Raw genomic sequence first — 25196 nt, 5'->3', positions numbered from 1 at the left:
GTATACTGCATCATATTCTATTCTATATGTTGTTTCTTTGTGATTGCATTTGAAATCCTCAACTGTTATTTTTTCTGAAGACAGATTGGTTTATATCTTGTGAAAATTTGCTGTCCAAGTATTTGTAATGCGAGTCAAGCAGGTGATTTCTGATGGAAATGTTGGACGGTTGCTTCTGCCGAGTCATTGTGGCTGGTTGCTTCTGTTGCTTAGGCACGAGAGCCGTTTGCTTCACCCAAGGTATTAGCGGCAGTCGTCACACTTGCTGAGGCGTTGTGGTTGGTTGCTTCTGCCGAGGCATTGTGGACGGTTGCTTCTGCTGAAGAGGCATGCGAGCCCGTTCCTTTTGTTGCTGGGACATAGGAGCAGGTTCCTTTTAATGAAGTGTGGAGAATATATCTATAATTTACCTTGGAAACAAAGACAAAAAGTAAAAAATAGTAAAATGCCAGAATTTGAAGTCATATGAACTATACAAATGTTTTATTAACTTAATTAATTTGTGTATAACAAACACCTTTGGGTGTAGGATAACAGGTTATCCCTCCAATGAATAGATCAATTGAAGGTCAGAATTCTCATAATATGCAGTTAGTGAATGATTTCAGCAACAGTACTTGGTTTAGAAAAATGTACACGTTCAAAGACGATCTGTTGTGTGTAGAGATTATATGATCTGGCGTACAGCAGGTCAGCCGCCAGGGGGAGACTCGTTCGAGGCCTGGTGACAGACGGAGTATACATCATGGGGCGATGGCTCCATCTGCTGGACGTGCCAGGTCTCGACGGGCACTCCGCCTACACAACAGATCGTCTTTGAACGTGTACATTTTTCTAAACCAAGTACTGTTGCTGAAAAAACACCTGGGAGCCAGAAATCTTTCTGGTTGAGAGGGGGTCAAATACTTTTTTCCCTCATTAAAATGCAAATCAATTTACAACATTTTTGACATGCTTTTTCTGGATTTTTTTGTTGTTATTCTGTCTCTCACTGTTCAAATAAACCTACCTTTAAAATTATAGACAGATCATTTCTTTGTCAGTGGGCAAACGTACAAAATCAGCAGGGGATCAAATACTTTTTTCCATCACTGTACGTGAGAACCGTTCTTCAGCTGGCCCACACCCACCTGTTGGGGGCACACCTGGAAATGGAGAAGATCCGGGAACGGATCGCCGCCCGGTTGCACTGGCCTGGGATGAGGAGGTCCGTGGAAGACTACTGTCGCAGCTGCCCGGAGTGTCAACTCCCGGCCCCGAAAGCCCACTTCCGAAGCCCATTGGTCCCCCTACCGATCATCGGGGTGCCCTTTGAACGCATCGCCATGGACATAGTGGGACCCCTGGTAAAAACAGCACGAGGACACCGGTACATCCTGGTGATAGTAGATTATGCCACACGGTATCCCGAGGCCATTCCACTACGGGCGGCGGTATCCAAGGGAATCGCCCGGGAGCTGTTCCACCTCTTTAGCTGGGTGGGCATCCTGAACGAGATCTTGACAGACCAAGGTACGGAGTTTATGTCCCGCCTCATGAAAGAGTTGTGTGCCCTCCTGCAGATCAAGCAGATCCGGACCTCCATTTTTCACCAGCAGACGGATGGGCTCATTGAGCGCTTTAATAAAATGCTCAAAAAGATGCTGTGGAAGGTCATCGAGCAGGACGGGAAGAACTGGGACCAGCTACTAGCCCACCTAATATTCTCAATCCGAGAAGTACCCCAGTCCTCCACTGGGTTTTCCCCGTTCTAACTCCTCTATGGGAGGAGGCCACGCGGCCTACTGGACATTGCAAAGGAGGTGTGGGAAGCCCAACTGACCCCATTACGCAGCGTGGTAGAGCACGTGGACGATGAGGGAGCGGATGACAGCCATATGGCCTGTTGTGAGGGAACATATGGAGAAGGCCCAACGCGCCCAGGTCTACAGTCGGGGAGCCCAGCCCTGAGAATTCCAGGTGGGAGACAGGGTGCTGGTCTTAATACCCACAGCCGAAAGTAAGTTCCTGGCAACATGACACGGACCATACGATGTGGTCGAAAAGATGGGACCTGTCAGTTACCGCGTACGGCAACCGGGGAGACGGAAATCTCAGATTTACCACGTGAACGTGTTGAAGAAGTGGCACGAGAGGACAGCCTTGGCCGTGTTATCGTCGGGACCCAGGATGCCAACGGGACCAGTGGTGGTCCCGAGCAATGAGGACCTCGACCCGGCCCAGAAGCAAGAGCTTAGGGAGCTTGTCGATCGCAACACAGAGGTGTTCTCCGAGAAGCTGGGCCGCACGACCCTCATTGAACACCACATCCGTACCCGACCCGGCAAAACGGTACAAAAGAGGCCATATTGGATTTCGGCGGCCCGAAGGAAGGCCGTGAAACAGGAAGTGGAGGCTATGCTGAGGATGGGGGTCGTTGAAGAGTTCCACAGTGCATGGTGCAGCCCCATCGTGTTCGTGCCCAAAACCGGACGGTAGCCTCCGCTTCTGTAACGATTTCCGGGGGGTGAACGACATCAGCTTGTTCGACGCATATCCCATGTCGAGGGTGGACGAGCTCATCGACCGATTGGGAAAGGCCCGGTACATCAGCACCCTTGACCTGACCAAAGGATATTGGCAGGTACTGTTGGCAGCCTCCTCCCGGGAGAAGACGGCGTTTTCGACACCAGACCGGTTGTATCAGTACCGGGTGCTCCCGTTCGGTCTCCACAGAGCCCCGCCCACATTCCAGCGGCTGATGAACGAAGTACTTCGACCCCACCAGCAGTACACAGCGGCCTATTTGGATGACATCATCATCCACAGCCAAGGTTGCGATGAGCACTTGACGCGCATCCAGGCGGTGCTGGACGTGCTCAGACAAGCCGGGTTGACCACGAACCCCAAGAAGTGCAAACTAGGTTTCGAGGAATTGGAGTACCTGGGGTATTTGATCAGATGCGGGACATCAAGCCCCAGGAGAGGAAGGTTCATGCGGTGCGTGACTGGGCCGTTCAACGCACCAAGACACAGGTCAAGTACTTCCTGGGACTGGCAGGATACTATAGCCGATTTATCCCCAACTTTGCGGCTCTAGCTTACCCCCTCACGGATCTAACCAGGGTCCGCCTCCCAAAAACAGTGAAATGGACGAACAAGATAGAAGCGGCATTCAGCCGTCTGAAGGAAGCGCTGTGCTCCCATCCGATTCTCGTAACGCCCGACTTCCAGGTGCCGATGGTGGTCTAGATGGATGCGTGTGATACGGGACTAGGCGCCGTTCTGTCCCAGATACACGATGTGGAGGAGCACCCCATCATGTACATCAGCAGAAAGTTGGTTCCTAGAGAGAATTAGTAGGCGATCGAATAAACCCCCACTTCCTTCCATTCTGCTAGCAAACGTGCAATCTTTGGAAAATAAAATAGATGACCTACGCGGAAGATTAAACTACCAACAGGACATTCAAAACTGTAATATCTTATGCTTCACGGAGTCGTGGCTGAACGACAACATTATCAACATACAGCTGGCTATCCGGCACGATAGAACAGCGGCGTCTGGTAAGACCAGGGACGGTGGACTATGTATTTTTGTAAATAACAACTGGTGCACGATATCTAAGGAAGTCTCGAGCTATTGCTCGCCTGAGGTAGAATATCTCATGATAAGCTGTAGACCACACTATCTACCTAGAAAGTTTTCATCTGTATTTTTCGTAGCTGTCTACATACCACCACAGACTGAGGCTGGCACTAAGACTGCATTGAATGAGCTGTATTCTGCCATAAGCAAACAGGAAAACGCTCACCGGGAGACGACGCTCCTAGTAGCCGGGGACTTGAATGCAGGGAAACTTAAATCCATCTTACCAAATTTCTATCAGCATGTTAACCTGTTAATGATAAGGGGCAGTATTTTCACGGCCGGATAAAAAACGTACAGAAACTAGAATATGCATATAATTATTAGCTTTGGATAGAAAACACTCCAAAGTTTCTAAAACTGTTTGAATGGTGTCTGTGAGTATAATAGAACTCATTTGGCAGGCCAAAACCTGAGAAGATCCTGTACAGGAAGTACCCTGTCTGACCATTTCTTGGCCTTCTTGATCATCTCTATCCAAAACAGGGGATCTCTGCTGTTACGTGACACTTCCTACGGCTCCCATGGGCTCTCAAAAGGCGGCAAAAAGCTGAATGGTGGCTTTGCAGGCCCTGGCTGAAAAACAATAGCGCAATTTGATAGTGGTCGATCAGAGAACAGAGACTGGAGGCGCGTGCACGAGGCGACCCCATGTTTTTATTCTTTCGTTTTTGAAACGAAAACAACGACTCCCGGTCGGAATATTATCGCTTTTTTACGAGAAAAATAGCATAAAAAATGATTTTAAACAGCGGTTGACATGCTTCGAAGTACGGTAATGGAATATTTAGAATTTATTTGTCACGAAACGCGTCGGGCGCGTAACCCTTCGTCACCCTTGGATAGTGTCTTGAACGCACGAACAAAACGCCGCTATTTGGATATAACTATGGATTATTTTGAACCAAACCAACATTTGTTATTGAAGTAGAAGTCCTGGGAGTGCATTCTGACGAAGAACAGGAAAGGTAATCAAACTTTTCTAATAGTAAATCGGAGTTTGGTGAGGGTCAAACTTGGTGGGTGTCAAAATAGCTAGCCTATGATGGCGTGCCATCTACTCAGAATATTGCCATATGTGCTTTCACCGAAAAGCTATTTTAAAATCGGACATAGCGAGTGCATAGATGAGTTCTGTATCTATAATTCTTAAAATAATTTGTTTTTTGTGAACGTTTATCGTGAGTAATTTAGTAAATTCACCGGAAGTGTTCGGTGGGAATGCTAGTTCTGAACGTCACATGCTAATGTAAAAAGCTGGTTTTTGATATAAATATGAACTTGATTGAACAAAACATGCATGTATTGTATAACATAATGTCCTAGGCGTGTCATCTGATTAAGATCATCAAAGGTTAGTGCTGCATTTAGCTGTGGTTTTGTTTTTTGTGACATTATATGCTAGCTTGAAAAATGGGTGTCTGATTATTTCTGGCTGGGTACTCTGCTGACATAATCTAATGTTTTGCTTTCGTTGTAAAGCCTTTTTGAAATCGGACAGTGTGGTTAGATAGAGGAGAGTCTTGTCTTTAAAATGGTGTAAAATAGTCATATGTTTGAAAACTAAAATTTTTGAGATTTTTGAGGAATTTGTAATTCGCTCCACGCTATCATTGGATATTGGAGCAGGTGTTCCGCTAGCGGAACGTCTAGATGTAAAATTTCTATCAGCATGTTAAATGTGCAACCAGAGGGGAAAAAAAGCTCTGGACCACCTTTACTCCACACACAGAGACGCACACAAAGCTCTCCCTCACCCTCCATTTGGCAAATCTGACCATAATTCTATCCTCCTGATTCCTGCTTACAAGCTCAAATTTAAGATGAAGCAGCTGCTAAGCTACAGGACTGTTTTGCTAGCACAGACAGGAATATGTTCCGGTATTCCTCCGATGACATTGAGGAGTACACCACATCAGACACTGGCTTCATCAATAAGTGCATCAATGACGTCGTCCCCATAGTGACCGTATGTACATACCCCAACCAGAAGCCATGGATTACAGGCAACATCTGCACTGAGCTAAAGGCTAGAGGTGCCGCTTTCAAGGAGCGGGACGCTAACCCGGAAGTTTATAAGAAATCCCGCTATGCCCTCTGACGAACCATCAAACAGGCAAAGCGTCAATACAGGACTAAGATCGATTCGTACTACACCGGCTCTGACGCTCGTCGGATGTGGCAGGGCTTGCAAACCTTTACAGACTACAAAGGGAAGCACAGCCGAGAGCTGCCCAGTGACACGGGCCTACCAGACAAGCTAAACTACTTCTATGCTCGCTTCGAGGCAAATAACACTGAAACATGCATTAGAGCAAAAGCTGTGATCACGCTCTCCGCAGCCGATGTGAGTAAGACCTTTAAGCAGGTCAACATTCACAAGACCGCAGGGCTTGACGGATTACCAGGACGTGTACTGCGAGCAGGTGCTGACCAACTGGCAAGTGTCTTCACTGACATTTTCAACCTCTCCCTGTCCGAGTCTGTAATACCAACATGTTTTAAGCAGACCACCATAGTCCCTGTGCTCAAGAACACTAAGGTAATCTGCTAAATGACTACCGACCTGACCTACCGACTACGTCTATAGCTATGAAGTGCTTTGAAAGGCAGGTCATGGCTCACATCAACACCATTAACCCAGAAACCCTAGACCCACTCCAATTTGCATACCGCCCTAACAGATCCACAGATGATGCAATCTTTATTGCACTCCACACTGCCCTTTCCTACCTGGACAAAAGGAACACCCATGTGAGAATGCTATTCTTTGACTACAGCTCAGCATTCAACACCATAGTGCCCTCAAAGCTCATCAATAAGCTAAGGACCCTTGGACTGAACACCTCCCTCTGCAACTGGATCCTGGACTTCCTGATGGGCTGCGTCCAGGTGGTAAGGGTAGGTACAACACATCCGCCACACTGATCCTCAACACAAGGGCCCCTCAGGGGTGCATGCTCAGTCCCCTCCTGTACTCCCTGTTCACTCATGACTGCATGGCCAGGCACGACTCCAACACCATCATTAAGTTTGTCGACGACACAACAGTGGTAGGCCTGACCACCAACAACGACGAGACAGCCAATAGGGAGGAGGTCAGAGACCTGGCCGTGTGGTGCAAGGACAACAACCATTCCCTCTACGTGATCAAGACAAAGGAGATGATTGTGGACTACAGGAAAGAGAGGACCGAGCATTCCCCCATTCTCATCAACGGGGCTGTAGTGGAGCAGGTTGAGAGCTTCAAGTTCCTTGGTGTCCACATCACCAACAAACTAACATGGTCCAAGCACACCAAGACAGGCGTGAAGGGGGCACGACAAAACCTATTCCCCCTCAGGAGACTGAAAAGATTTGGCATGGGTCCTCATATTCTCAAAAGGTTCTAGAGCTGCACCATCGACAGTATCCTGACTGGTTGCATCACTACCCGGTATGGCAACTGCTCGGCCTCCGACCGCAAGGCACTACAGAGGGTAGTGCGAACGGCCTAGTACATCACTGGAGCCAAGCTTCCTGCCATCCAGGGTCCCTATACCAGGCGGTGTCAGAGGAAGGCCCTAAAAATTGTCAAAGACTCCAGCCACCCTAGTCATAGACTGTTCTCTCTGCTACCGCACGGCAAGCGGTACCGGAGCGCCAAGTCTAGGTCCAAGAGGCTTCTAAACAGCTTCTACCCCCAAGCCATAAGACTCCTGATCATCTAATCAAATGGCTCTGTGGTTACCCAGACTTTTTCCATCCCCCACTTTACACCACTGCTACTCTCTGTGGTTATCATCTATGCATAGTCACTTTAATAACTCCACATCTACATATTACCTGAACTATCCGTTGCACCTGCACATTGACTCTGTACCCCCCTGTATATAGTCTCACTATTGTTATTTTACTGATGCTCTTTAATTACTTGTTACTTTTATTTCTTATTCATATTTGTGTTTAACTGCATTGTTGTTTGGGGGCTCGTAAGTAAGCGTTTCACTGTAATGTATTCGGTGCAATTGACTACTAAAATTAGATTTGATGCCTACATATAACTACATCTAAAGTATTAACATACTGTATGAGGAAGGTCTGATATTTCCCACCTGGACATTGACCATGTTAACATGAGCACAGCAGTCTGGATTGTAGCTCATATCCCACATAAGGTCTTATTCGGGATGAGATCTTAACATGCACTTTTGATATCCCACTCATGAGTATCCCTGTATCCATCATTAAAGGATTTTAAGGACCAGGTATCATGCTAGAACACAGTGGAAACATTGGTCCTGTGCCAAATGCCATTTTGACAGATTTTAAGGAAATGGAAAGCTGAGAATGGTCACTTCAGTTAGTCTTGGGTGTGTCTTTTGTGGTTGAAATGCTGTCTGCTTGCAAAAGTGTCAAAGATGACCCATTACACGTGCATTTGCATTTTCCCCGAGACGCTGATAGAAATATTTATCCACTCCTGTTCGCAAGACAATTTAAAGATACATTTTTATCATTTCACTGCAACTGAAGTTAATATAAACTCCTCAAAAAAAGAAACGTTCTCTCACTGTCACCTGTTTATTTTCAGCAAACTTAACGTGTAAATATTTGTATGAACATAAGATTCTACAACTGAGACATAAACTGAGCAAGTTCCACAGACATGACTAACAGAAATGGAATTATGTGTCCCTGAACAAAGGGGGAGTCAAAATCAAAAGTAACAGTCAGTATCTGGTGTGGCCACCTGCTGCATTAAGTACTGTGGTGCATCTCCTTATGGACTGCACCAGATTTGCCAGTTCTTGCTGTGAGATGTTACCCCACTCTTCCACCAAGGCACCTGCAAGTTCCCGGACATTTCTAGGGGGAATGACCCTAGCCCTCACCCTCCGATCCAACAGGTCCCAGACGTGCTCAATGGGATTGAGATCGGGGCTCTTCGCCTGCCATGACAGAACACTGACATTCCAGTGTTGCAGGAAATCATGCACAGAATGAGCAGTATGGCTGGTGGCATTGTCATGCTGGAGGGTCATGTCAGGATGAGCCTGCAGGAAGGTTACCACATAAGGGAGGAGGATGCCTTCCCTGTAACACACAGCATTGAGATTGCCTGCAGTGACAAGCTCAGTCCGATGATGCTGTGACACACCGCCCCAGACCATGATGGACCCTCCACCTCCAAATCGATCCCGCTCCAGAGTACAGACGTCGGTGTAACACTCATTCTTTCAACGAAAAAACGCAAATCCGACCATCACCCCTGGTGAGACAAAACCGCGACTCGTCAGTGAAGAGCACTTTTTGCCAGTCCTATCTGGTCCAGCAACGCTGGGATTGTGCCCATAGGTGATGTTGTTGCCGGGGATGTCTGGTGAGGACCTGCCTTACAACAGGCCTACAAGCCCTCAGTCCAGCCTCTCTCAGTCTATTGCGGACAGTCTGAGCACTGATGGAGGGATTGTGCGTTCCTGGTGTTTATATATATATAAAAAAAAAAAAAACATTTATTTAACCAGGTAAGCTAGTTGAGAACAAGATCTCATTTACAACTGTGACCTGGCCAAGATGAAGCAAAGCAGTGTGACACAAACAACAACACAGAGTTACACATGGAATAAACAAGCATACAGTCAATAACACAATAGAAAAAAGTCTATATACAGTGTGTGCAAATGGCTTGGGGAGGTAAGGCAATAAATAGGCCATAGTAGCGAAGTAACTACAGTTTAGCAAATTAACACTGGAGTGATAGATAAGCAGATGATTATGTGCAAGTAGAAATACTGGTGTGCAAAAGAGCACAAAAGTAAATAAAAACAATATGGGTATGCGGTAGGTAGATTGGTTGGGCTATCTACATATGGGGTATGTACACCTGCAGCGATCGTTTAGCTGCTCAGATAGCTGATGTTTAAAGTTAGTGAGGGAAATATAAGTCTCCAGCTTCAGCGATTTTTGCAATTCGTTCCAGTCATTGGCAGCAGAGAACTGGGAGGAAAGGCGGCCAAAGTAAGTGTTGGCTTTGGGGACGACCAGTGAGATATACCTGCTGGAGTACGTGCTACGGGTGGGTGTTGTTATCGTGACCATTGAGCTGAGATAAGGCGGAGCTTTACCTAGCATAGACTTATAGATGACCTGGAGCCAGTGGGTCTGGCGACGAATATGTAGCGAGGGCCAGCCGACTAGAGCATACAGGTCGCAGTGGTGGGTGGCATAATGGGCTTTGGTGACAAAATGGATGGCACTGTGATAGACTGCATCCAGTTTGCTGAGTAGAGTATTGGAAGCTATTTTGTAAATGACATCGCCAAAGTCGAGGATCCGTAGGATAGTGAGTTTTACGAGGGCATGTTTGGCGGCGTGAGTGAAGGAGGCTTTGTTGCGAAATAGGAAGCCAATTCTGGATTTGATTTTGGATTGGAGATGCTTAATATGAGTCTGGAAGGAGAGTTTACAGCCTAGCCAAACACCTAGAATATGTGGACAACTACAAATACCTAAGTCAGAACCGTCCAGAGTAGTGATGTTAGTCGGGCGGGCGGGTGCGGGCAGCGAACGGTTGAAAAGCATGCATTTGGTTTTACTAGCATTTAAGAGCAGTTGGAGGCCACGGAAGGAGTGTTGTATGGCATTGAAGCTCGTTTGGAGGTTAGTTAACACAGTGTCCAAAGAAGGGCCAGATGTATACAGAATGGTGCTGTCTGTGTAGAGGTGGATCAGGGAATCACCCGCAGCAAGAGCGACATCGTTGATATATACAGAGAAAAGAGTCAGCCCGAGAATTGAACCCTGTGGTAACCCCATAGAGACTGCCAGAGGTCCGAACAACAGGCCCTCCGATTTGACACACTGAACTCTGTCTGAGAAGTAGTTGGTGAATCAGGCAAGACAGTCATTTGAGAAACCAAGGCTGTTGAGTCTGCTGATAAGGATACGGTGATTGACAGAGTCGAAAGCCTTTTCCAGGTCGATGAAGACGGCTGCACAGTACTGTCTTTTATCAATGGTGGTTATGATATTGTTTAGGACCTTGAGTGTGACTGAGGTGCACCCGTGACCAGCTCGGGAACCGGAATGCACAGCAGAGAAGGTATGGTGGGATTCGAAATGGTCAGTAATCTGTTTATTAACTTGGCTTTCGAAGTCTTTAGAAAGGCAGGGCTGGATGGATATAGGTCTATAACAGTTTGGTTCTAGAGTGTCACCCCTTTGAAGAGGGTGATGACCGCAGCAGCTTTCCAATCTTTAGGGATCTCGGACGATACGAAAGAGAGGTTGAACAGACTAGTAATAGGGGTTGCAACAATGGCAGCGGATAATGTTATAGAGGGTCCAGATTGTCTAGCCTAGCTGATTTGTACGGGTCAAGGTTTTGCAACTCTTTCAGAACATCTGCTATCTGGATTTGGGTGAAGGAGAAGCTGGGGAGGTTTGGGCAAGTAGCTGCGGCAAGTTGCTGTGTAACTCTGCAGTTGTTGCCGTCCTGTACCTATCCCGCAGGTGTGATCTTCCATGTACCGATCCTGTGCAGCGGTTGTTATACGTGGTCTGTCACTGCGAGGACGATCAGCTGTCTGTCCTGTCTCCCTGTCGCGCTGTCTTAGACGTCTCACAGTACGGACATTGCAATTTATCACCTTGGGTCCATCTGCAGTCCTCATGCCTCCTTGCAGCGTGCCTAAGGCACGTTCACCCAGATGACCAGGGACCCTGGGCATCTTTCTTTTGGTGTTTTTCAGAGTCATTAGAAAAGCCTCTTTTAGTGTCCTAAGTTTTCATAACTGTGACCTTAATTGCCTAACGTCTGTAAGCTGTTAGTGTCTTAACGACCGTTCAACAGGTGCATGTTCAGTAATTGTTTATGGGTCATTGAACAAGCATGTGTTTTTACCCTTTACAATGAAGATATGTGAAGTTATTTGGATTTTTACGAATGATCTTTGAAAGACAGGTTCCTGAAAAAGGGACATTTCTTTTTATGCTGAATTTATTACATGTGAGGTTATAGTCCTGCCGTCAGTGTCCATATTTCAGTTACTATTCCATTTAACCCATACACTTAACCTGTTGGGGCTAGGGGGCAGTATTTTCACAGCTGGATAAAAAACGTTCCCGATTTAAACTGGTTACTACTCTTACCCAGAAACGAGAATATGCATATAATTAGTAGATTTGGATAGAAAACACTCCAACATTTCTAAAACTGTTTGAATGATGTCTGTGAGTATAACAGAACTCATATGGCAGGTCAAAACCTGAGAAGATTCTATGCAGAAAGTGCCCTGTCTAACAATTTGTTGTCCTTCTAGGGCATCTCTATCAAAAATACAGCGTCTCTGCTGTAACGTGACATTTTCTAAGGCTTCCATTGGCTCTAAGAAGGCGCCAGAAAGTGGAATGATAGCTCTGCAGTCTCTGGGCGAAAAACAGCAGGAGTGTTTTTGAGTGGTCTGGCAGGGAACACTGACACTGGAGCTCGCGTGCACGAGAGGACTCCATTTTCTTTCTCTCATTGAACGAATACAACGTTGCCTGGTTGGAATATTATCGCTATTTTACGAGAAAAATCGCATAAAAATTGATTTTAAACAGCGTTTGACATGCTTCGAAGTACGGTAATGGAATATTTTGAAATCTTTTGTCACGAAATGCGCCCGCGCGTCACCCTTCGGATACTGACCTCAATGCACGAACAAAACGGAGCTATTTCAATATAACTATGGATTATTTCGAACCAAAACAACATTTGTTGTTGAAGTAGAAGTCCTGGGAGTGCATTCTGACGAACAACAGCAAAGGTAATCCAATTTTTCTAATAGTAAATCTGAGTTTGGTGAGGGCCAAACTTGGTGGGTGTCAAATTAGCTAGCCGTGATGGCCGGGCTATCTACTCAGAATATTGCAAAATGTGCTTTCTCCGAAAAGCTATTTTAAAATCTGACACCGCGATTGCATAAAGGAGTTCTCTATCTATAATTCTTAAAATAATTGTTATGTATTTTGTGAACGTTAATCGTGAGTAATTAAGTAAATTCACCGGAAGTTTACGGTGGGTATGCTAGTTCTGAACATCACATGCTAATGTAAAAAGCTGGTTAATGATATAAATATGAACTTGATTGAACAAAACATGCATGTATTGTATAACATAATGTCCTAGGAGTGTCATCTGATGAAGATCATCAAAGGTTAGTGCTGCATTTAGCTGTGGTTTTGGTTTTTGTGACATATATGCATGCTTTGAAAATGGCTGTGTGATTATTTTTGGCAGGGTACTCTCCTGACATAATCTAATGTTTTACTTTCGCTGTAAAGCCTTTTTGAAATCGGACAGTGTGGTTAGATTAACGAGAGTCTTATCTTTAAAATGGTGTAAAATAGTCATATGTTTGAGAAATTTAAGTTATAGCATTTATGAGGTATTTGTAATTCGCGCCACACGATTCCACTGGCTGGTGACTGCGTCCCACCTTGCCCAGGGAGGTTTAATGAGGAATATTTAGTTTATGCTGTTATGGATAGGGGGCAGTATTTTCACGGCTGGATAAAAAACGTACCCGATTTAATCTGATTATTACCCCTGCCCAGAAACTAGAATATGCATATAATTATTAGCTTTGGATAGAAAACACTCCAAAGTTTCTAAAACTGTTTGAATGGTGTCTGTGAGTATAAGAGAACTAATTTGGCAGGCCAAAACATGAGAAGATTCTGTTCAGGAAGTACCCTGTCTGACCATTTCTTCCCCTTGTTGATTCTCTCTATCCATTACAAAGGATCTCTGCTGTTACGTGACACTTCCTACGGCTTCCATGGGCCCTCAGAGCCCGGGAAAAAGCTGAATGACATAATTCAAAGCCCTGGCTGAAACACACGAGCGCTTTTGCTAAGTGGTCTATCAGCAGACAAAAGGCTTAGGCGCGTGCCCGAGTCGACCCCGTGATGTATTTTCTTTCGGCTGTTTACCTAATTGCAGATTCCCGGTCGGAATATTATCGCTTTTTTACGAGAAAAATGGCATAAAAATTGATTTTAAACAGCGGTTGACATGCTTCGAAGTACGGTAATGAAATATTTAGAAATCTTTTGTCACGAAATGCGCCATGAGCACGACCCTTATTTACCATTGGGATAGTGTCTAGAACGCACGAACAAAACGTCGCTGATGGAACATAACTATGGATTATTTTGGACCAAGCCTACATTTGTTATTGAAGTAGAAGTCCTGGGAGTGCATTCTGACGAAGAACATCAAAGGTAATCAAACTTTTCTAATAGTAAATCTGATTTTGGTGAGTGCTAAACTGGGTGGGTGTCTAAATAGCTAGCCCTGTGATGCCAGGCTATCTACTGAGAATATTGTAAATTGTGCTTTCACCGAAAAGCTATTTTAAAATCGGACATATCGAGTGCATAGAGGAGTTCTGTATCTATAATTCTTAAAATAATTGTTATGTTTTTTGTGAACGTTTATCGTGAGTAATTTAGTAAATTCACCGGAGGTTTGCGGGGGGAATGCTAGTTCTGAACGTCACATGCTAATGTAAAAAAGCTGGTTTTTGATATAAATATGAACTTGATTGAACAAAACATGCATGCATTGTATAACATAATGTCCTAGGGTTGTCATCTGATGAAGATCAAAGGTTAGTGCTGCATTTAGCTGTCTTCTGGGTTTTTGTGACATTATATGCTAGCTTGAAAAATGGGTGTCTGATTATTTCTGGCTGGGTACTCTGCTGACATAATCTAATGTTTTGCTTTCGCTGTAAAGCATTTTTGAAATCGGACAGTGTGGTTAGATTAACGAGAGTCTTGTCTTTAAATAGCTGTAAAATAGTCATATGTTTGAAAAATTGAAGTTTTCGGATTTTAGAGGAATTTGTATTTCGCGCCACGCCCATCATTGGATATTGGAGCAGGTGTTCCGCTAGCGGAACATCTAGATGTAAGAGGTTAACCTGTTAAGATGAATGCATTCATTCTATCAATATAAGACATGTGAGCACTACTTTAGTCTTCTGGGGCAACAAGTTATGACAAGAGAAGCTGCATGTATTAAACTATAGTTGACAGATGGCCTACCTATTGTAAGTAAGCAGAAACTTGTCTACATTAGGGGTGAAAGTAGCCGTTAAGCTCAGTTATGGTGGATCAAACTGAGCAGGTAGCCCACTTTAAATTGATTTGTTTGACAGAGTCAGACAACCATGAGATGCGAAACGAAGCCTGTGCATACCACAAAAACAGAATTAAGATGTTTACATGCCACAGAAGCCCATCTCCGGTGTACAAGCTTTCTCAGGTTTTTGTAAAACAGGATTTGATGTTTACATGTCAACACAAAATAAATACTTCAGTATCCCGAATAACAGGATATTGATGTACATGTAAACGTGGTCAGTGGCTTTAACGTAGAGCCAATTTAGGATTTGTCAACCAGCAGCAAAGAAAAATAAATTATATATTTGAAATCCAGAAGATTAGGAACTGTGAACCACATTCCCTTTTACTACAAATTGCACTGGCAACCAACACGGTTCTCAACCAGCTAGCCAAAGGTAGACATTAAACACACAGTATTTTAAAGGTACAATATTTTATTGTTTTACAAGTATGCCGGGAACATGAGCAGCAGCAACTCCCTGGCCGACGCAAAAGCATACAGTGGAAGCTTAAAGAAAGTGTCAGCAACAACTCGGAATTGTCATCCAGAGGATGAATCTACCATTACAATTCTGTTGATGGATGATTAGTACAAAGGATTTCAAAATCAGAACGCAAAGTTCAGATGAGTGTAAAAGTTGTACATTACATCCCAGTAGCCGTTCCCAGGTTGTGAGTTTTTAGCAGGTGGGGATATGCTTAGTTCAGAGATGCCAGCGTCACTACAGCCCTTGAGAGCATCTCCGCTATCAAAAAGGTATAACCTCCCCAGTGGTGTGGCAGGTTTGGGAGTAGACAGTTTTGCCATTCTCAAACCGATTTGTAACTATATTGGGATGAGAACTGACTGTTCAACGATGCTGCCTTGAACGCTGCTGGAGCTGACACATTGGGTGCTTTCATTGTCACCGTCAGACCCAAAATCCTGAGAAACATCACTGCTGCTAAAGTCCATGTTGCTTGAGGAGTTGGCCCTCCTGTTCAAGGCCTGTCGCTTCTGCCGAGGCAAGGGCGCCTGTCGCTTCTGCCGAGGCAAGGGCGCCTGTCGCTTCTGCCGAGGCAAGGGCGCCTGTCGCTTCTGCCGAGGCAAGGGCGCCTGTCGCTTCTGCCGAGGCAAGGGCGCCTGTCGCTTCTGCCGAGGCAAGGGCGCCTGTCGCTTCTGCCGAGGCAAGGGCGCCTGTCGCTTCTGCCGAGGCAAGGGCGCCTGTCGCTTCTGCCGAGGCAAGGGCGCCTGTCGCTTCTGCCGAGGCAAGGGCGCCTGTCGCTTCTGCCGAGGCAAGGGCGCCTGTCGCTTCTGCCGAGGCAAGGGCGCCTGTCGCTTCTGCCGAGGCAAGGGCGCCTGTCGCTTCTGCCGAGGCAAGGGCGCCTGTCGCTTCTGCCGAGGCATTTGAACCAGATTCCGCACTTGATGAGGCACTGTGGCCGGTTGCTTCCACTGCCGAGGTATTTGGGCCAGTCGTGACGCTTGCTGAGGCATTATGGGTGGCCGCTTCCGAGGCATTATGGGTGGCTGCTTGCATGGCACTGTGTCCAGGTGCTTCCGCTGCCGAGCCACCGTGGCCAGTTGCTTCCGAGGCACCGTGGCCAGTTGCTTCACCTAAGGTATTTGGGCCAGTGGCCACACTTGCCGAGGCATTATGGGTGGCCGCTTCCGAGGCATTATGGGTGGCCACTTGCGTGGCACTGTGGCCAGTTGCTTCAGCTAAGGTATTTGGGCCAGTTGTGACGCTTGCTGAGGCATTTTGGGTTGCTGCTTCTGCTGAGGCACGGGAGTCGAATGCTTCACCTAAGGTATTTGGGCCAGTCATGACGCTTGATGAAGCGTTATACCTTAGGTGAAGCAACTGGCCATTTGGGCCAGTTGCCACCCATGCCGAGGCATTATGGGTGGCCGCTTCCGCTGCCGAGGCATTATGGGTGGCCGCTTGCACGGCACTGTGGCCAATAGCTTCTGCTGCCGAGGCACTGTGGCCAGTAACTTCACCTAAGGTATTTGGGCCAGTCGTGGCGCTTGCTGAGGCATTGTGGGTGGCTGCTTCTGCTGCCGAGGCATGGGATCCGGTTGCTCCACCTGAAGTATTTGGGCCAGTCCTGACGCTTGCTGAGGCATTATGGGTGGCTGCTTCGCCTTCCGAGGCAGGGGAGCCGGTAGCTTCCGCTGCATTGTGGCTGGTTCCTTTTAATTTATTTTGGGGAATATATCTATAATTACCTATGAAAGAAAAGAAAGTTTCAAATCGTAAAATGCCAGCATTTGAAGTTCTGGGATTCATACAGTGTTATTTTTACTGAATTAAATGTGTAGAACAAAACACACCTTTAGGTGGAGGATAACAGGTTATCCCTCCAATTAGCAGGCAACAAATCCAAGAAATTCTAAAGAAAAAGATCCTAGTCAGTTAAATACAGCTACCTGTAAAACATGGAAAACAAACTAGAGCCATACAACTTACCTCAAAGACATTTCAAAACTCACAGCCATTTTTCTCATCAAACCTCAGTATTCAGAACTAATGGTAGCCAGAAGCTTTACCAGGAGATCCCTGATATTGTATCTGATTGTCTTTTTTGCTGCGCCTTACAAAGGAATCCTAGACCCTTCTAATCTGGCTGGTTAATTAGGTACATCTGCAAGCCACTGAACATAATTTCCATTGGTCCAATGTCCCAATTGAGATTAGGTGCGCTTGATTTCATTCAGCTGGTGTGCTGGAGGGTTTGCGCATCATGGACAAATCCAATGGTTTTAAAGAGTGAACTCTACCTACCCATTGCACTGGGTGAGCTTAATCAAGTGCACCTTTTATATCATGCTAATTAAGATCCTGCCAGGGGTTTTGCAGGTCCAACCTCAGTGGTCCGGTAGAAGTGTGTTGTGCAAAAATATATTTTAGATTTTTCAAAGTAGCCTCACTTTGCCTTGATGACAGCTTTGCACACTCTTGACATTCTCTCAACCAGCTTCACCTGGAATGCTTTTCCAACAGTCTTGAAGGAGTGAGCACTTGTTGGCTGCTTTTCCTTCACTCTATGGTCCAACTCATGCCAAATCATCTCAATTGGGTTGAGGTCGGGTGATTGTGGAGGCCTGGTCATCTGATGCAGCACTCCAACACTCTCCTTCTTGGTCAAATAGACCTTACACAGCCTGGAGGTGTGTTGGGTCATTGTCCTATAGAAAAACAAACGATAGTCCCACTAAGCGCAAACCAGATGGGATGGTGTATAGCTACATAATGTTGTGGTAGCCAGTGTGCCTTGAATTCTAAATAAATCACAGACCGGGTCACCAGCAAAGCACCCCCACACCATCACACCTCGTCGTCCATGCTTCATGGTGGGAACCAGACATGCGGAGATCATCCGTTCACCTACTCTGCATCTCACAAAGACACGGCGGTTGGAACCACAAATCTGAAATTTGGACTCATCAGACCAAAGGACAGATTTCCACCGGTCTAATGTCCATTGCTCGTGTTTCTTGGCCCAAGCAAGTCTCTTCTTATTGGTGTCTTTGGGTAGTGGTTTCTTTGCAGCAATTCGACCACGAAGGCCTGATTCATGCAGTCTCCTCTGAACAGTTAATGTTGAGATGTGTCTGATACTTGACCTCTGTGAAGCATTTTTTTGGGCTGCAATTTTTGAGTCTGGTAACTCTCATGAACTTATCCTCTTCCGCAGAGGCAACTCTGGGTCTTCCTTTCCTGTGGCGGTCCTCACGACAGCCAGTTTCATCATAGCTCTTGATGCACTTGAAGAAACTTTCAGTTCTTGAAATGTTCCTGACTGTCGTTTCCCTTTGCTTATTTGAATGGTTCTCACCATAATATGGACTTGGTCTTTTACCAAATAGGGCTTATCTTTTGTATACCACCCCTACCTTGTCACAACACAACTGACGCATTAAGAAGGAAAGAAACTCCACAAATGAACTTTTTACAAGGCATACCTGTTAATTAAAATGCAAGTGTGTGCAAAGCTGTCATCAAGGCAAAGCGTGGCTACTTTGAAGAATCTCAAATATAAAATATATTTAGATTTTTTTAGCACTTTTTTTGGTTACTACATGATTCCATATGTGACTCACCACCTGGTTTCCATCTTATGTAGTAAAATGTGAAATTGTGTAATTTTACATCTGCTAAAAGTAGAGACTCAGAGCTCCAAAATGGTATATCATACACTGCATTTGAGGAACAATGGGAAAGTAATTCTGCTTTGACAGTTGATCAACTTTTAATCTCACTTTTGAGAAAATCACCTTTGAATGTTTTGGTATCTAGTTTAGAGCTCTTCTATGGCTACACCCACTCAGCATCGTTCACACCCTCTTAATAAGCTTTAGCCCCACCCATCCAACATAATGGATCCATTTAAGGGCTGAATTCTCATACTACGCAGTTAGATTAATAATTGGTTAAGAAAAAGGTACATGTTTGAAGACCGTCTGTACAGAATATATTTGTTAATTGATAGGTTAAACCGTTCCAGGCATTGTAAAAATTAAATACACCGAATCCATTCTATAGGAGCCTGTGGTACAATAAATAGACTAGGAGGAATGGGCTACAGGTGAAGAGTATTGAGGCACGTCAAAGTAAAAGGCCCATCAAAATCCAGTTGAAGCTAGAAAGTTTTGAATGGGCTGCGTCTCAATCCACAGCATCTGCCTGTCGCCCTTACGCATCTGCGGTGGACAGGGGCCGATCTACAGTGGTGTTCGTCAGACACCCCAAAAAGCAGTCTCGAAAACATCTATAGCGTCAGAAAGGTTTGTTCTACAAACTATGACCATTATGGAAATTTGACTCCCGAGCATAGTTACGTTTCCCTCTATGACCCCACAATTGTAAGACGCATCTGAAAGTGACCCATACAAACAGGAGTATGGAGGTAGATGTGCCAACAGGGGTCGAAGTGTCCAAAATAACATTTGAGCCATCACCTAGATATGGAACAGACACTTCTAAACTGATTTGACTCTTTGCCATTTGAGGTATGGGCTATAGTTTAACATGCTGACCAGACCGCACACGTGCACCGCAAAATGAATTTAGAAATCCATGTTATTCAATTATTGCACCCGCACTGCTCACGCGTGCCAGTGAACGTCTGCGATGGGCTATAATAGAACTCGTTTCCATTTCTGATGCAGATCGCGCTGAATGTCTTGCCTCTCCCATCTCCTCATTGGTTTATAAAAGCAGGAACCCACGTGCCATCTCATTGGTTATACCCACGTGGGTGATTGAAAGACACTGTTTTGCAGTCGTCATGGTACTATGAAAGTTGATGCGATCACCATATAAGTTCAAAGATGAAAGTCTGGAAGGAGAGATGACTAGAAATGAGTCGTGTGGATTAATTGTCAGAGTAGACAAACTTGTGCATTTCAGGTAACTCAATGTTTATATCCCAGGACAAGTTAGCTAGCAACAGCAAGCTAGCTAAATAGGACAAATTAGCTAGCAAGTGCAAGCTAACTAGTTAAATTGCCATACATGTTTTATGCTTTGTGACCTGTCCCCAAATTAATTGGTTCAGAGTTTGTTTTGATATTTTAACCTGTGTGTCATGATCGCGTTTGGTGTAGGGGACAAAATACATTTTTGCGCTGTAGCGCACACACAGCCGGTTTGGGTTCCGTGTGAGGCCAAATGCAAGTTTGAAGCCAAGAGGTCACTCAATTCTAATAGCTAAATGAGCCATGTCTGACCATCTATAAACAATTCCCTATATGTTAGCTTACTCACCAACAGCTTATACTGAGGTTGAAGACAGTCTCACTGTATACAATGCATGCCTACATCTAAAGTATGAACATATGAGGAATGTGACAAATAACCCCTTGACAAATGCTCTTATGTAGACCCAAGCTTGTATTTTGAACAACCAGTAGCAAAGGTGAAGGCCAAAGAATTAACTGAAGAGCAGTCATTTTTACTACAGAATGCACACCACCTGTTCTCAATTAGCAAGCAATGGACACGAGAACCATTATTTCAAAGAGACAAGTAAAAATGTTTATTGATTCCATCACGCTAGAGTAGCAAGAGCACCAGCAACTTCCTGGTCGAAACAAAAGCAGAAAGAAATGCAAACAGTGTCAGCAACACAAAATATTAAGTAACCAATGTCAAAAACAATTCTCACCATTAGAGCTTCTAGAGGATGAATCCATTACATTTTCCTGTTGATAGATATATGGTTAGTACAAAGGACTTCAAATTCAGAGAGCAAAGTTCAGAGCAGGTTAAAGTTAACCATTACCTTGCAGAATCCTTCACTAGTGGTGGATATATGCTTGGTGCACCAATGCCAACATAACTGTCCTTGGGAGCATTTCCACTGTCAACAGGCATAGCCTCCCTAGGAGTATAGCGGGTTTGGGAGAAGACAGTTCTGCCACTCTCGTAGTGCGATTTGGAACTGTAGGAATAGATTGGGATGACACCCAACTGTTCAACGATGCTGGCCTGAGAGCTACCAGAGGCACCATCTTCAGTGCTTTCGTAGTGCTTCTGCTGAGACATTGGGGCCAGTTGCTTCTGGGGCATTTGAGCTACATGCCATAATAGCTGAGGCATAGGGGTCAGTTGCTGCTGTGGCATGGCAGTGTGTTGCTTCCGCTGCTGGGACATTTGAGCTGGATACCTCACTTGCTGGGGTATGGTGGCCGGTTCGTTCTGCTGTGGTTCAGCAGCCGATTGCTTCTGCGGTATTTGAGCTGGTTGCCACTCTTGCTGAGGCATGTCGGTCAGTTGCTTCTGCGGTAGAGGCATGGAAGCCAGTTGCTGCTGGGACATTTGAGCTGGATACCACACTTGCTGGGATACGGCAGTCGGTTGCTCCTGCGGTAGAGGCGTGGAGGCCGGTTGCTTCTGCTGCTGGGACATTTGAGCTGGATGCCACACTTGCTGAGGTGGCTGGGGAATGGAGGTCGGTTCAATTTGCTGCTGAGGTTCAGCGGACGGTTGCTTCCGCAGCTGGGGCTTTGGAGCTGGATACACTGGTTGCTGGGGAATGGTGGTCGGTTGCTTCTGCGGCATGGAGGCCAGATTCTTCTGAGGCATTTGAGCTGGATACCACACTTGCTGGGATACGGCAGTCGGTTGCTCCTGCGGTAGAGGCGTGGAGGCCGGTTGCTTCTGCTGCTGGGGAAATTGAGCTGGATGCCACTCTTGCTTAGTTATAGCGTTCAGTTCCTTCTGCCGCCGAGTTGCAGCGGCTTGTTGCTTCTGGACCATTTTAGCTGGATACCACACGTCGTGAGTCTGCTGGGGCATAGGGGCCGGTTGCTTCTGCGCCAGATGCCACACTTGCTGAAGCATGGCAGACGGTTGCTTACGCTGCTGGGGCATTTGAGCCATTTGCCACAGTTGTTGAGGTATGGCAGTCAGTTCCTTCTGCGCTAGATGCATAGGGGCTGGTTGCTTCTGCTCCTGGGGAAATTGATCTGAATGCCACACTTGCTGAGGCATGGTGGTCAGTTCAATTTGCTGCTGAGGTTCAGTAGCTGGTTGCTTTTGTTGCTGAGGCATTTGAGCTGGATGCCACACTTGCGGGGGCATGATGGCCAGTTGCTTCTGCGGTTGAGGCATTGGGGCTGGTTGCTTCTGCAGCATGGTGGCCAGTTGTTTCTGCTGCTGGGGAATGTGAGCTGGATACCACACTTGCTGGGGCATGGAGGTTGGTTGCGTCTGCAGCATTTGAGGTGGATGCCACTCTTGCTGGGGTATGGTGGCCGGTTCGTTGTGCTGTGGTTCAGCAGCCGGTTGCTTCTGCGGTATTTGAGCCGTTTGCCACAGTTGTTGGGGTATGGCAGTCAGTTCCTTCTGTGCTAGACGCAGAGGGGCTGGTTGCTTCTGCTCCTGGGGAAATTGATCTGGATGCCACACTTGCTGAGGTGGCTGGGGCATGGCTTCCGGTTCAATTTGCTGCCGAGGTTCAGTAGCTGGTTGCTTTTGCTGCTGAGGCATTTGAGCTGGATGCCACACTTGCTGAGGTGGCTGGGGAATGGAGGTCGGTTCAATTTGCTGCTGAGGTTCAGTAGCTGGTTGCTTTTGCTGCTGAGGCATTTGAGATGGATGCCACACTTGTTGAGGTGGCTGGGGAATGGAGGTCGGTTCAATTTGCTGCTGAGGTTCAGCGGCCGGTTGCTTCTGCATCTGGGGCTTTTGAGCTGGATACACTGGTTGCTGGGGCATGGTGGTCGGTTGCTTCTGAGGCATTTGAGCTGGATACCATACTTGCTGAGGTATGGCGGTAAGTTCCTTCCGTGGTAAAGGCATTAGGGCTGGTTGCTTCTGCTGCTGGGGAAATTGAGCTGGATGCCACTCTTGCTTAGTTATAGCGTTCAGTTCCTTCTGCCGCCGAGTTGCAGCGGCTTGTTGCTTCTGGACCATTTTAGCTGGATACCACACATCGTGAGGCATCTGGGGCATGGTGGCCGGTTGCTTATGCTGCTGGGGCATTTGCGCAGACTGCCACAGTTGTGGTGGAATGGCAGTCAGTTCCTTCTGCGGTTGACGCATAGGGACATGTTGCTTCTGGGGAAATTGAGCTGGATGCCACACTTGCTGAAGAAGCTGGGGCATGGCGGACAGTTCTTTCTGCTGCTGAGGTTCAGTGGCTGGTTGCTTTTGTTGATTGGGCATTTGAGCTGGATGCCACACTTGCTGGGACATGGTGGCCGGTTGCTTCTGCAGTGGAGGCATTGGGGCTGGTTGCTTCTGCTGCATTTGAGCTGGATACCATGCTTGCCGGGGCATAGCTGTTGGTTGTTTCTGCAGTATAGGAATTGGAGCCAGTTGCTTCTGGGGCATGGTGGTCAGTTCCTTCTGCTGCTGGGGAATTTGTACTGGATACCACACTTGCTGAGGTAGCTGGGGTATGGAGGCCTGTTCCTTCTGATGCTGAAGTTCAGTTGCTGGTTGCTTCTGGGGCATTTGAGCTGGATACAACACTGCTTGAGGCTGCTTAGGATAACTGGCCGGTAGAGTCTGCTGTTGGGTCATGGCTGCCGGTTGCTTTTCCTGCTGGGGCATTTGAGCTGGATACCACATTTTCTGAGGTGCCTGGGGCATGGGGACCAGTTGCTTTTGCAGGATGGCGGCCGGATGTTTCTGTTGCTCTTCGGTCAGCTGCGCTTGCATTTGAGCTGTTGGAGAGTTGTAATTACCATATCCTTTAGACCTAAGTGAGCCTGCATAGAGCCATGCTGCATTAGAACCTAGTGCAGGATACCCATCACCTAGATTAGAAAAGAGAAAAATAGTAAAATGCCAGCCTTTGAAATTTCCAATAATTAATGTGTAGAAACTCACTTGATGTAGAACAGGTTATCCCTCCAATTAGCAGGCAACAAAGCCAAGAAACTCTTAGGAAAAAAGAAAGTCTGTTAGAAACATAACTACCTGTAACACCTGATGGACAAGGGAAACAAACTTGATCAATACTTTTAAAAACCTACCTGAAAGCGATTCCAATCATCACAGCCATTTTGCACCTCAAAACCTCCCCAGTAATCAGAACTAATGGCCGGTATAAGCCCTAGTATAATATCTCTTTTGTTGTATTTGGCAGGTGTTTTGGTTGCTCCTTTTAAACAAATCCCAGACCCTTCTAACGTCATTGGCTAATTAAGGACAGCTGTAAGCCCCTGAACTACATTTGATTCCTAAATCCAAATTGACCCCTAAATCCTACACCCTGGCCTAAACACTTCTGTGAAGCAGAAATGATTGAATAGGTATAAGCAATACGGCCACAATTGCATCCAGACTATCAGAAGGCAAGGTGAAGCAATTACCATATTGCTTTAACCTATCTGATCGTTTCAAATGCCCATAAGTGACTAAGTGGTAGGTGTAGGGGCTAGGGGTTGATTTGGAATTCAGAAATTTACTCAGGTGTGGTTGATTCTCTAATTGAGTTCCTGACAGGTTCGACAGCCCTTACTCTAAAGCACGCTTCAAACTCATTACACGGAGGGCCGAGTGTCTGTGGGTTTTCGCTCCTTCCTTGTACTTGATTGCTGAATTTAGGCCACTAATTCCTCCCCTCACCTACAGTAGTTGTCTAGGTCTTAATTGAAAGGAAAAAACTAAAACCTACAGACACTAGGCCCTCCATGGAATGAGTTTGACACCCCTGATCTAAAGTAGGAAACACATTTTGTCTTGGCACTTCATTGATCGGTTTAAATTCTTGCTTGTACAAAATTCACTTGGTTCATTTGAAGATTAGAGGCTAAAGGAGCCGTTAGGCACCATTATTTTACACATGCCTTCTTTTAAACAGTGTGTTTCATTCAGCATAGCAACAGTAGATGGTTAACATGTTTCAGTTGCACATAGTGCAACATCTTGGACAAATTCTGATTTCAGACAGACACCAATTAAACACTC

At 46.0% G+C, this 25196-nt stretch overlaps 2 protein-coding genes across 7 annotated transcripts; both read right to left on the bottom strand.

Moving 5' to 3' along the window:
• Positions 1-3252: 3252 nt before the first annotated feature.
• Positions 3253-17374, bottom strand: LOC115147860 (pneumococcal serine-rich repeat protein-like). The gene is made up of 4 exons (XM_029690128.1): positions 17241-17374; positions 17105-17163; positions 16086-16999; positions 3253-3264 (listed from the first exon to the last, which is right to left on the bottom strand). Exons 1-4 carry the CDS (start codon positions 17276-17278, stop codon positions 3253-3255), a joined length of 1023 nt encoding a protein of 340 aa, XP_029545988.1. The 5' UTR covers positions 17279-17374.
• A 3413-nt stretch (positions 17375-20787) lies between these two features.
• Positions 20788-24368, bottom strand: LOC115147294 (mediator of RNA polymerase II transcription subunit 15-like). 6 transcript variants are annotated; one of them, XM_029689464.1, is made up of 6 exons: positions 24260-24368; positions 24114-24166; positions 21874-24040; positions 21058-21441; positions 20941-20977; positions 20788-20856 (listed from the first exon to the last, which is right to left on the bottom strand). In XM_029689464.1, the coding sequence occupies exons 1-5, from the start codon at positions 24286-24288 to the stop codon at positions 20968-20970; spliced, it is 2643 nt and encodes an 880-aa protein (XP_029545324.1). In that variant the 5' UTR covers positions 24289-24368; the 3' UTR covers positions 20788-20856; positions 20941-20967. The 6 variants fall into 6 exon arrangements, with proteins under 6 accessions (XP_029545324.1, XP_029545322.1, XP_029545323.1 ...); XM_029689462.1 differs by having other exon boundaries at positions 21058-21871; positions 21962-24040; XM_029689463.1 differs by having other exon boundaries at positions 21058-22512; positions 22684-24040.
• Between the last annotated feature and the right edge of the window lie 828 nt (positions 24369-25196).

Source organism: Salmo trutta, chromosome 14 (genome assembly GCF_901001165.1).
Source record: "Salmo trutta chromosome 14, fSalTru1.1, whole genome shotgun sequence".
Classification (NCBI taxonomy): domain Eukaryota; kingdom Metazoa; phylum Chordata; class Actinopteri; order Salmoniformes; family Salmonidae; genus Salmo; species Salmo trutta.
Note: the sequence above shows the minus strand (reverse complement) of the source record. Positions and strands in the feature narration are given on the sequence as shown.

Excerpts from the sequence above, each read along its gene's own strand:
- LOC115147860 (XM_029690128.1), bottom strand. The coding sequence starts at position 17,278 with ATGAGAAAAATGGCTGTGAGTTTTGAAATGTCTTTGAG. Across the intron at positions 17,164-17,240 it reads AGTTTTGAAATGTCTTTGAG|AATTTCTTGGATTTGTTGCC; the intron begins GTAAGTTGTATG and ends CTTTTTCTTTAG. Across the intron at positions 17,000-17,104 it reads CTGTTATCCTCCACCTAAAG|GTAATTATAGATATATTCCC; the intron begins GTGTGTTTTGTT and ends TTTCTTTCATAG.
- LOC115147294 (XM_029689458.1), bottom strand. The coding sequence starts at position 24,288 with ATGGCTGTGATGATTGGAATCGCTTTCAG. Across the intron at positions 24,167-24,259 it reads ATGATTGGAATCGCTTTCAG|AGTTTCTTGGCTTTGTTGCC; the intron begins GTAGGTTTTTAA and ends TTTTTTCCTAAG. Across the intron at positions 24,041-24,113 it reads GATAACCTGTTCTACATCAA|GTGATGGGTATCCTGCACTA; the intron begins GTGAGTTTCTAC and ends TTTCTAATCTAG.